The following is a 12978-nucleotide window of genomic DNA, read 5'->3' as shown; positions in this document are numbered from 1 at the left end:
TTGTGTTATTAATCCCCTCAGGCATAACTCCAGAAATAAAAAACTGTTGGACAGCCTTAATAATATCCTCCTTGATCAAACCCCAATTCCGCTGGAAAAACCTTGCAGGAAAACCATCCGGCCCCGGAGCCTTTAACGACCCCATTTGAAAAAGCGCATCACTAATCTCTTGATCCGTAAAAGGTTTGCAAAGCTCCTCATTCATCTCATCAGAGACAAGGGGATTGACCAGCGAAATAATATGGGACGGGTCAACTGAATCATCACATGAGTAAAGTTGTTTAAAGAATGAGTTAGTGATACCTTTCATCTCCTCCAAATTTTCCGTGAGGCACCCATCCTCCTTCCTTAGAGCAGAAATATGATTTTTCTTTGATCTCCAGGAAGCCTTCCTCTGAAAATAATTAGTATTACGGTCTCCTCCTCTTATCTTGTCCAACCGAGATCTTTGCTTCCAAAGCATTTCTTCCTTTATAAGAAGTTCATCCATCTCTGCAAGTATTTTCTTTCTTTCCAAACCTGCAGAATGACCATTCCTGCTAAACAAATTTTTTAGTCTTTTACGAGCCCACTCCAGTTTCTTTGGCAGATACCCAATATGAATGCGACCCCACCCATGAAGGGATTTCATTAGTTTGTCTAGCTTATTTGCAACATCACCAAGATCATTAATATTAGAATCTCTATTCCAACAAGCACTAATCTGATCATCCAAAGCCCCACCTTCCCTCTCCCAATAAGATTCATATTTCAAATGTTTAACAAAAGTGCCAACTTTGGGAGAACCCAACAATTCAATAAAAATAGGACAATGATCAGACCTGGAGCTTATAATATGGGATACCTTACATCGAGGGAACATAGAAGACCAAAGTGGGCAAGCCACCGCACGATCAAGCCGTACCTTAACATTCTTGAACCCATCTTGCTTATTATCATACGTCCAAGGCACACCATGAAAACCCAAGTCATATAGATTACATTCGGACAGGGCTTCCCTAAAATTAGCCATAAGCCTAATAGACCTCTTGTGGCGAGAGAAATGCTCATTTTGCCACATAGCTTCATTAAAATCTCCCACCATAAACCAAGCTCCTACACCAAGAGGTTTTAACCGTCTCAAGAGATCCCACATAACGTACCTTTGGCTCGCCTTAGGCTCACCGTAAATGAAAGTGCACCTCCACTTTGTTCCATCTCCCTTGCCGACATACATATCAATAAAATGATCCCCATATTTGTTCAGCTCACAAGAGTAGGTCTCATCCCAAAACACAGCTAGTCCTCCACCTTTACCATGGCCAGAAACAGTAAACACATTATTCATACCCAACCTGTAGCGCAAACTCTTAACATACTCTTTATTTTTCCTTGTTTCAGATAAAAAGATAACATCGGGTCTGTGCGTCTTAGAGAGGCACACCAACTCTTGAACTGTACGAGGCTGACCCAAGCCTCGACAGTTCCAACTCATCATTTTCATGGCTCCTGACGGGCGTCCTCTGCGCCCGTCAGGTCACCGGCAGCCCCAAGGCCGGTAGCTTCCTTTGTTGCATCCCCATTCTCTTTTTCCTCACCCACTGATTCCCTCCTCCTATCCCCAGCCTCCTCCTCTCTTCCCTCCCTTTCCTCAGTTACATGAACAATAGACCCATCTACACCAACTACAGCCTCAACCCTCTCAGTATAGACTCTTTTACAAGAAACAGTTCTATCATTTGCACTCTTATACTCTAAGCTCTCAGAACTAGTGCTATCCATACTAAACACTAAATTTTGATCATCAGAAAGACTCCTTTTGCTACCAGCCGTGCTCTCCAGGATGGCTGCAAAGGCACCCTTGCGACTGGACATTTCGCTGCCACTGTTTGGGGGCGAAGGGACCCCAAACTTCACATGCTTGGCACACACACCATGAACGGCAGCGCGCTCCACTTGCTCGTCTCTGTACAACCTTTTCCATCGGCCCCGAATAGATTCAGCAGCCACCCCTTTAGCATGGGCGCTCATGTTGATGGAGCTAGCACCCACGCCATTAGTGCCCTGCACCTCCGCCAGATCTCCGTGGCTGACTATAGGAGCACCATCAGTATCTTTCATGTGCCGCAACTCAACAGCAGCAGCAGGGGTCTCGGGAGCACTCAAGACGATGGAGGGAGTGCCCCCCTTAACCCCTACAGCAGCCTGATCCGGCCCGTCTTCCATGCCAGACGCAATGTTCATCTCCGCATCATGGAGGGAGAGGCCCCCCCGGCCGCCAGCGTCTCCTTCCCACTAGTCTGTATACCAACAGAAGTGGGGAGCAAAGGGAATGCAGCCCTTCATATTCAAGGCTGGCAAAATAATCTCAACTCGCATCTGTCACTGTTCATTCATAGATCAAGTAATCATCAGGCTGCCCTTCTCTTTAATTGGATTCATTATAAATCCAGATAACGGCATCTTCCTCCATCTGAATATACCTGTCCCGGGGACATGCCCCAGGCTCTCGTCAACACCAAAACGTCCTAACATAATCTAAAAAATGCTACACCTAGGCACACCTACGCTCCCACCTTATTAGGTGGATGCCATTTACTTGAAAGCTGCGTAGAGAAGCATATTCTCTCACACAAAAGCAGACATATATGGTAATATAGAAATGGATGGATTGACGGGGCACTCAAATCCCCATGCGTTCACAAGAGGGTCTCTTTGTTTCCACGTAAACACACAAAAGGTGTCTGCCTGAATTTTAACAATAATCCTACTCTTACGAAAGGTCTACAAAAAGTTCACCAAACTTCCCAAACTAATTTTCTCTCCCTTCAGTGGGGTTGGCCCCTTTCATTCCATGTTTCCATCAGCAAGTACGTAAAATTCTTACGTAAACTTTCGTAGGTCTAGCACTGATCAAATTTAGTCCGTCAACTTGTGAGTGTGACACAAAACCTACTCACACGAAAGGCCAAGGTGACCTTGGGACAGACAGCTTAATTCAGATATTGACCATGGAACGCTAATGCAATTAGTCAATGTCTTGATGCAGCTATAGCAACAAACACTGCGTGTGTACATTAGATTTTTGTTTCTAAATCAGACACAAGACAAATAAATCGTGGTCCCGGTACTGTTATTTGTCTTTGCCTTTTTATTCTAGAAGGACACTTGTGCTGGTTAGGTGGCCGGACAATTGTGATTTGTGAACATAGGACTATAAACTTGGCCCATATCATTTTAGATGCTCTATCCCCCCCTCCTCTTTTCAAAGTATCTGCATAGGCAAAAAGCTGTTTGGTTATATCAGCAGGTACGACGACTTGTGTTTGTGAAAGAGGAGGTATGTTACGCTCATACAGTTTTCTGAATGTGTGATAACTTGGTGCATCTTGATTTCAGAGTGATTTGCTCGCTGCAATTTTTTGAATGCTGTTGCCAATCATCTCGCCAATATCAGACGTCATTCATTAATCGGTATGTATGCTGCCTCACTTTCTTCCACTTTGCGCATCTCCTAAATATTACCTCATGCAAGCAATGTGATATTTGGTTATGAGGTACCTTTTTTTTCTTCTAGAAAATATGTATCACAATTGTTTCTCAAATATCAGGGATCATTCCCTGGTTCCATTGCATATAACATGAAACCACTGCGTAACATCCGGTCGAAAAGCTGGTCTCTAGAAACTTCAGATTACATCATAGAGAAAAGTATGTTTTTGGTCCCTCAAATTGTTAGATAGTTTTCAATTGATCTCTCATCTTTTGAAACCGGACAAGTTTGGTCCAAAACAAGATTTGACTTAAAACCATTGATGACCTGGCATGGTTTTCAACAGAAAAAAGCGTGGCAGTCCACCTCATCGTCTTCTTCCTTTCTTCTCTGTTTCTCCTTCTCTTTGGACGCATTTCATCAAACCTCTCCCGTGCTTCCCCACCTCACGAGCGCTAGCGCACTTCAGCCGCCGTCCTCGCTGCCGACCTCCAGAACATGTTGAGAGGCGTGCTTATCATTCACGGCGCGTTCCCATGGACAGGAGCAGCGGCCTGGAAATGGTTGTACTCGCGGGCACCAACGCCACGGCCACCTGATGTCCCAGTTGAACCCGCTCGACGCCCACGACGACGGCCTCCTGGTGGCCGCGCACGCGCATCGTCGCTAGAGGAACTTACATGCCCCGCCGTCGCCATGGCAGGAGAGGACGACGAGGTCGACGCGCTCATGGATGTCTCGCCAGTCGCCAGAGGACAGGGCTTTGGTGCCTTCGTGTACATTGCCGGCATAGCGTGGCTGGGCACCCAGGCGTCGCCTTGGTCCGACCGCCTTTGGTCTTCTAGGAGCTCAGCGAGCAAACGTGCTCGGACACGAGTGTGGAGGTAGGCGCGTTCCTAGGTCCCTCGGCGAGGGCATGTCGACTTAGAGCATCTCCAATAAAAAATGCAGATGCAAAAATAACTACCTTTTGCATCTTTGAGGCTCAAAAAACGCTCTTTCAATAGATTATGTAGATGCAATTTGTTTTACATCGTCACCTTCCGAAGATGTAATCTACAACACCTTATCGTGCAAATTTGCATCTCCACAGGAGATGTAAAAACATTGGTCGCACGCCAACTGCCAACCGCCGTTCCTTTACCTTCAGTGTGACCGGCTGCCACCCGCCCGACTCCGCCGCTGGCCTAATCCACACCAAATCAACACCGCCGCCCCCCACCCGACGGCCGCCGGGCCCGCCACCACTTCCCCCCCCTTCCCCCATGCCCCACCGCTTGCCTCGCCGGCCCGCCACCTGCCCGATCCCCTTTCCGCCGCCGCCGTGTTCGGCCGATTACGAGTAGCTCCGGCACCTCCCCGTGCTGCCGCTAACCGGTTTGGCTTCCTCTTGTCCTCCCCCACCCATTCCTCTCCGCCGCCGGCCGATGCCGGCCATCCCTGCCGGCCCCAGCATGCTGCAGGGGGAGTGTGACCCGACATGCAGCAGGAGCACGCGAGTTTCTATTCGGCGGTGCTTGATCCGTGCTTCTTCTCCGTCACGCCGTTCGACTCACGGCCGCGCTTGAGCCTTGAAGGCGGCTAATCGGCCAGCCACGACACATCGGCCTCGTTCAGCAAGCTGATGGCGATGGGGCGGCAGCGGCGGGGCCTGAGCCGAAACTCACGCTGCGGTTGCAGATCCTGAAGAAGGCGCCCAGAGGGCTGGGCATGCATCTTCTGCCGCATCCATGAGCTCGAGCGGCAGCACCAGGCCACTTGGTCGCCGAGCAAATTTCTAAACTTGCTGCTGTCCGGTTTCGATAGTAGGTTGAGTGCACTAGTTTTACATCTTCAAATATATCATCCATTGGAGTTGGATTTTTACATCACAAATATATGTAAAAACCACCTTTCGGTGATGTAAATTATACAGCACCTAGTTTTACATCTTCAAACTTACATCATTTATTGGAGATGCTTTTAGGAGTTGGCGAGAACAATCTGTGCGGGCTGGGTGTGGGTGTGCTGCATGCGTAGGCGATACGATCCCCTATATCAGTGCAGTAGGCAACGATCTAGGTTCGGTCTTGGATAGGCTCGACGGCGAAGGTGCAGTCGGCGTGGAGTGGGCATTTGCGACAGCCGACACAGACGACCTCATTGACGGAATGTTTGATGAAATGTCTCCCTGGAGATAGAGAGGGAGAAAGAGCAGAGGACGAAGATGATGAATGGACTGCTACGTGTCCTTTTTTTTCTTCTCAATACCATGCCACGTCAGCCTAATCTGGTTTTGGACCAACATTGTCCAGTTTTGAAATTGGAGGGACCAAATGTATGCACATATTTGAGGGACTGAATGTCTACTTTGAGTAGACTTGAGGGACGAACTATTTACTTTTCTCTACATCAAAAGAAAGAGCAGATGTCACCCGCATGAAATACAGAGTACAACACCCTAGCCAGCGATACAAGCCTCCAATACGGGGGCCACATAGCCAGAAATCACTCTCACGCTCCTAGGGAACTCGGCCCTAGGACACTGCTGTGAAGCTGGGCTATGCGCCATGTTTTCCAAAAGGAATGCATCTTTTTTAAAAGAGGAATATATTAACATGATGTCCCCAACAATATCCAAAACTACAGTCATCCTCTTCTCAATAGTGTAACCAAATCTACCCCCATTTTCTGCGTGCATAACAACCATGATGTCCCCAACACTACATTAACTTTGTTGCCCTCTATGTCACTATCACTGTTTGCTTGCTTCTAACCTTGGTTCTTCTTTTTCTTTGTCTTTCCTCCACTTATCACATTGCCACTTAATGTGGCCCCTGTCATGGCAGTGATGGCACTTATAAGCAACATACCTGCCTCGTGATTTGCTCCTACCTCTTTATGCCCCTTTACTTGGACCTCCGCTCTTGCTTCTACGCCTGGACTGAGTGACCAGCACTTTTGAATGTTAGGAAGAATTAGCTTCAGCCACCTTCCTGGATCCTTTATTTAGTACCATCGTTTTCACAAGATTCCATGTCACAAATTCCATTAGGTGTTGAATTGCAGAATGTTTCCTTAAAAGTCTCCAACTATCTGGTAATGAGCCTAGTAGCGGCAATGCTCCCACTTCATATTCAAATATAATTCTCATTGAAGAAAACTAATTTATAATGCCTTGGAACATATTCACATGATCTGCAATTTGAATGCCCTATTTGTACCTCAAACACATCAATTGTTTGTTCACGAACATCTTGTTCATACGATGTTTCTGGGAAAACATCTCTTCCAATTTCTGCCATTATGTGCATGCATATGTCTCATCAATGATATGGTTCATAACATTGTCATCCACCCATTATCAAATGAACCCATAAGCTTTGCGGCGAATTACCTTCCATTGATCTTCTCTAATGCCCTCCCCCATCTCAGTGTAGAACATTGGCTTCCAGTATTCTTTACATATAACAACGGCCAGTTCTTTTGGGCGATTCTCCCAGAATCACCCCTCTCCACAGCTTCTCCCAGAATCGCCACTCCGTATTTTGTTTACAATCCTAAGTATGAATCGCCCAAAAGAACTGGCCCCAAGTCCTCCATCTTTCCCTTGCATGCTTGATAGTTTGTACCATTCAAAGATATCAGCATGCTTGTATTTACGTCCATCTTTCACCACAAGAAACTCAACAATTGGCACAGGCATACCACAACTCTAATACCACTTAGTTGGGGTTGGACAACAAAGATGCGATGCACAAATTTACCAACACGACAAAAATGTGCACTAAACAACCCCTCCACTTCTAGTGAACTTTGAGGACGGCTTCAAGCAACATGCACATGTGACACAAAATTTAACATGAAAAAATAATCTCAATGTGAGGAGTAAAAAACCATTGATGTGAACTGACTGATCCACATAACTTCACTGTAAGAATGGTGAGTAGTACATAGTCTTCTGTAGAACCTCTATAGAGATTTACAAAACACTTTCCATGTTACCAACCAAAAACAACAACAAGAACCATAGGGGGCAAGATTTTGGCAAAGCTGAGTACAAACAACTTCCGCCCCTTATGTATTTTGCAAATAGCTCTCAAACTGTTGAACCAAACAACATCAAATTTGGTAGACAAATAGACACACTAGTTCATGACATCCCTTTAAACTTTGATGACAATCGGGCACCATTTGCTTGCCCAATTTGTTTGCCTCCCAAAACTAATCTGTGTTGAAGCTGCACCAGCTCAAACTGACAAAACCAATCTCAAATCTGATTCCCCAGTGACACAATCCTTAAACCTGCTGACCAGATCGGAGTACTCAAAGTAAGGAACGAGATCACTCAAGTTTTCTGGCAATCCAAGAATTATTGACCCCCAGTCACCAACTTGAACATTGTCTAGTAAGATGCGGCAGATCTGGGCAGAACCTCCTTTTCATCTCCTTCCTCTCTCTCACAGGTTGTGTTCCTCTTTTGTGTGCTCTCTCACTCTCACAGTGGCAGCCACCTCCAGCTGGGTGGGGTGGCTATGGTTTTCTTCTCCCCTCACTTCACTAGCAGGCACTCATAACCATTGGATGGAAATCAGATCAACGGTTCACATGTGTTGGACTTATGGACTGATGTTAGGCTGCCAGCATATCTCCATGTGGAGGGATTTGAGCCAACATCCCCAAACCCCCAAATTATTTTCTCATGCAAATAAATTGCCAGGTGGCTAAATGAATCTTGTGATGACCATATGAGAATTGAATAAATACATATCTCACTTAGATAATTTAAAGAATCACATAAGTTACACAAGAATACTAGTTGTGCAGCTTCTAATCAAGTCCACTCTCGCAGCATGGATAACAGTTATCCCTCAATCCAGAGACGCTACTAATAATATTGTCTATCATGGGTTGTAAATTAGCTCTAGTAAGCCTATCATATTGGAAAGGCATTCCCAAATATTTCATTTGAAAAGATCCATCAAAACATTGGAATATATATCACAAATTTTGCCTCTTAGTTTAAACTACATCCAAAACAAATAGCACATTAGATTACCATTCACAACTGGTAGCACATAACATCAGTTTTGTGTGTAGTTGAATGCTTAGATAAACGCCTCCATTAGAGATTTCCATTAGAGATTTCAAGCTCACAACATCCAACAAAATGAATTGTTGCTTTTATTACCTTATCAATCAATACATGACATAAGTAGTGTTCAGTTGGAAAACAACACAAATTTTCTTCCCAGGTCCTCTCGAGAAGGCCAAATCATAAATCTACATCTTGTTACATGATAATTTTACCCTTGTGAAAAAAAGGCCAAGGACAAACCGCTCCGCCCCAAGACTTACATTTTGTTAGTCAAATTAGAGATAGACAAAACCTTTGATATCAATAATTAGCAATTTCTATTCTTATTTATCTTGGATATGTGTCCTACAGATAATTTGGGTTGACAAGTTGTTATCCTCTACATCTAAGATGATCTTGCTTAACGGTGTGCCTGCTCCACCAATGCATAGGTGATTGTGTGAAGCCTAAACGGCCCTCTCAACTCCTCTGCGGAATTGCCTATGAACATTAAATCTAGGTTATTGTGGAAACAATAGAAATAGTGTTGGACCTTACGGTCATAAGCAATAGTTACAACTCGCACTATAAGACCACGAGACGTCAACTAAAATCTTCATAAGGTTGTATCAATCACATCTCGTTAGTCGTAATTAAATCCCTTAGAGACACCAATCCTACTGAAGGCATTTCTTTTTTTATCGTACTGACGGTACGTTCACAATACTCCGATCAATGGAAATGTAACATAAATATTTTGGAAGGAGTTTAGATTGGCAGGGAGTCATTTTAACAACATGTTTTATCTGTTGTGTTGGCAGATAAGTACTACTAATGACAGCTGAATCGGAGCCGCTAGTGGTGTTCTGGAGTGGACGGGGGATTCATATAACGGTGCTATTGAGCTTCACAGTGCAGGTGACGCTTTTCCTCTTGACAGATATTCGTCGACGCGCAGACTGGCCCGTGCTAAAGGTCGTCATTTGGTCAGCATACATGCTGGCCGACATGACGGCTATATATGCCCTGGGTCATTTGTCCGTGGTTGTGAGGTCGCCCGAGCATCACCTTATGGCACTTTGGGCACCGTTGCTGCTGGTGCACCTTGGTGGCCAAGACAGCATCACTGCCTATGCCATCGAGGACAATCGGCTGTGGCTGCGTCACCTGCAGACTTTCGGAGTGCAGGTCCTAGCAGCAGCCTATGTGTTGTATGCGTCTTCCGTTCTCTTCCACTCGTCCTTGCTCCGTTCGGCCGCCATCCTCATATTTGTGGTTGGGTTTCTCAAGTACGGGGAGAGAGTATGGGCGCTCATGGGCGCCGACAGATTTGCTAGTAGCAGCCTATCTGCCACCAGCTACAAGGATTTCGGCACCACAAGCCAGCCCGATGAAGTTGATAAAGAAGATTTGTCTGCAGTACCAAAAGCCCGCATGCTAGTCATAGCTTACTCATTGTTGGACATCCCGAAGCAAATGTTTGAAGGGCCGACACATTATGTCAAAATCGAGAACGCGAGGCAATATGATGGAAACTTTATGTTGGGGGTGGTCGAGATGCAGCTCAGGATGATGTACGACCTCTTGTACACCAAGGCTGCGGTGGTGCACACATGGTACGGCTTCTTTGTCCGTGTCATCTCGCTGCCCTTCACCATTGCCGCCGCACTCCTGCTATTCCATGCATTGAGGGACCAAGATGGTTACAGAAGGGCAGATGTCTTTGTCACCAAAGTTTTGCTCATTGGTGCAGTCGTCCTGGAGACCATGTCAGTGTTGAGGGCCGTGTTCTCCACTTGGATGGCCGCGCTGCTGTATGAACGAAAATGGTATAAGCTTGGTCGCATGGTTCAAGCAGTTGAGTTTGTGTTCGTCACTAAGCCAATGATGGTACTTGTACAAAGGAAAGGCTATTGGTCGGACCACATGCGCCAACATGACTTGTTTAAGGTGTTCCATCACACTGGCCACAGTATAGGCAGCAAGATAGCAAAAAAGATGGGGAGGGAGGACCTGTGGGACTCCACGTTCTACTCCTGGTCCACCCGTGCATCAGAAGATATAGTTGACAAGGTATTGGAACTAGTGTCGACAACAACCAAAGGTGATCAGATTGACATCACGGGATCACGGGGACGCAATGCGCTAAAGAGACACAACCACTCCTTGGGGGTGGACCTGGAATGGAGCGTGGGATCGAAACCGGAGGAGAGATTGGATCTGGATGAGAGCATCCTCGTGTGGCACATCGCCACCCATGTCTACCTCATGTGGTATAGTGAAAAATTACATCCAGGTCCAATCTCTGTACCACATGAAACACAGACATCAAAAAGAATATTGGGTCTTCCTAAAGCAACAAAGGCTGTTTGCAATTACATGTTTTTTCTGCTAGCCGCCCGTTCCTACATGCTGCCTTACCCTGTTACTCGCCAGGGGTATATCCAGTTGTGCCATGATTCCATCAATCATCATTTGAGAGGCTTCTACGTCTATGAACTACTCGAAGCCATATTGGACCAGAAGGATGCTTTGATGGAAAGATCTCCACTTGAACCAAACCGTGCTAGAGACATTATTGGTGTGTCTCCAAACAGAAGAAGTGCTCAGCCGTTGGTCAATAGTACGGGGACCCAAGCAAGTGCTCAGCGTTCAATCAATACTACACTTGACAGAGGATGTCAGCTTGCCGCAAAGCTGATCCACACAGCAGAAACAGATACGGGTGCTGTTGGCATCCTAGAGATGATCTTCGAAGTGTGGGTGGAGATGTTGTGCTACACAGCCTACTGGTGCAACGAGAAATCTCATGCCAAAAACCTGACAAACGGTGGTGAGCTCATGACCACCGTTGCTCTTATGATGGTATACATGTCAAATGGTTTTATTAAAATAAAGAAAAGGGGTGAGGACAGCTCTTCTTCGGTTTAATTGGACCGGCCCATGTGAGTATGTTTGTTGTTTATCAGAGTGAAATTATCCCTTGATCACGTTTTCCCCGCATTTATATTGATGGTGTACTCATGTGTCATTTGACAGGTACGTCCGTGTTGGTGTACTCTACGTGTTGCCAAATTTGATTGAGATGTACGCATCTTATTTATCTATTGTGTAAAACAAATCTATATCTCAAACGGTATTGTTTGTATTGTAAAACAAATCTACGTGTGGACATGTAACTATTCGGTCTAAAGATGTAAAATTTCCCCATTTGACTTGCGGTCTTTTAATCACGATTTCTTGAATATTTCTCTGTTTTGCAACAGTATTGTATGGTTCCGGAATCTTTGTTATCAGAAATCTTTCTTACAGATTTGTGCTGTCATGTTATTTGTTCTTCATTCTTGTCCGACTTATTCTCTGGAAAATTATTGGCACCCTAGCTACCTGCTGACAGGGCTGGAGGTGCAACACCCAGAACGAGCCAAGGTCAATAGTTAAGACTACGTCGGCACTGGACTGCCACTAGTAGAAAACAGGGCTTTCGTTCGGGCATGGCAAGCCCATTAGTCCCAGTTCAGTCACGAACCGGGACCCATGGGGGCATTCGTCCCGGTTCGTGAGCCCAGGGGGCCGGCCGGGGCCTCGTGGGCATTGGTCCCGGTTCGTATGGAACCATTTGTCCCGGTTCGAGGCACGAACCGGGACTAATGGGCCTCGCTTCTGGCCCATAACCATTGGTCCCGGTTCTTGGCATGAACCGGGACAGAAGGCCCGGATTTAGTACCGGTTCTAGCCACGAACCGGGACAAATGAGCCGCCTATATATACCCCATCGCCGCAGCAGAGCACTCCACAGTGCTCTATTTTTTCTGGCCGTCGAGGGGAGGGCATTTGGGTGCTCTAGCTCACCTCCTATGCACATGAGGTGTTCGATGAAATGTCTGAGCCACACTAGTTAATCTTTCTCCTCTCGAAACTCGACCTCCGAGCTCCATTTTCCCCGAGATTTGTCTAGGTTTAGCGGTCCGTCACGTCCCGTCCCCGTCTTCACCGCCGTCGATCGCCCGCGCCGATCTCGTCGCTAGCACCACCGTGGTGAGCCTCTTGTTCTTATCTTCTTTCTGAAAGAAAAAAAAATCTTACTTTAGATAGATACTTGTCTAATTTTGTTACTTTTATTATTCCTTCTTATTACATAGTGCGATGGTTTTGGTATCTGCCCCCGTCGACCCTCGTCCTGTCTATGATTCGGATGTGGTATATATTATCTTTTTATAACTATTTGGTTCATTTATTGTTTATGACAATTATGCCGACCAACGTGACATAGATTTTATTTATCTAGGAGGTGGTTGAACCAGAAATTCCAACCGACCCTATTGTCGAGAGGTTAAATTTAGTTGAAGAAGAAAACAATTACTTGAAGGAAAAAATAAAAAAAATTGAGGAGGAGAAGATGATATTGGAGTTGCATGTTGCGGATGTCGTCGATGATCACAAGATCAAG

General features: G+C 45.8%; 1 protein-coding gene across 1 annotated transcript; it reads left to right on the top strand.

The window, feature by feature from the left end:
* Positions 1–3171: 3171 nt before the first annotated feature.
* Positions 3172–11459, top strand: LOC123497478 (uncharacterized). The gene is made up of 3 exons (XM_045234027.2): positions 3172–3289; positions 3379–3453; positions 9350–11459. Exon 3 carries the CDS (start codon positions 9363–9365, stop codon positions 11457–11459), a length of 2097 nt encoding a protein of 698 aa, XP_045089962.1. The 5' UTR covers positions 3172–3289; positions 3379–3453; positions 9350–9362.
* The last annotated feature ends 1519 nt before the right edge of the window (positions 11460–12978 follow it).

This window comes from Aegilops tauschii, chromosome 3 (assembly GCF_002575655.3).
Source record: "Aegilops tauschii subsp. strangulata cultivar AL8/78 chromosome 3, Aet v6.0, whole genome shotgun sequence".
Classification (NCBI taxonomy): Eukaryota; Viridiplantae; Streptophyta; class Magnoliopsida; order Poales; family Poaceae; genus Aegilops; species Aegilops tauschii.
Note: the sequence above shows the minus strand (reverse complement) of the source record. Positions and strands in the feature narration are given on the sequence as shown.

Coding starts and splice junctions, on each gene's coding strand:
- LOC123497478 (XM_045234027.2), top strand. CDS start 9,363: ATGACAGCTGAATCGGAGCCGCTAGTGGTGTTCTGGAGTGGACGGGGG.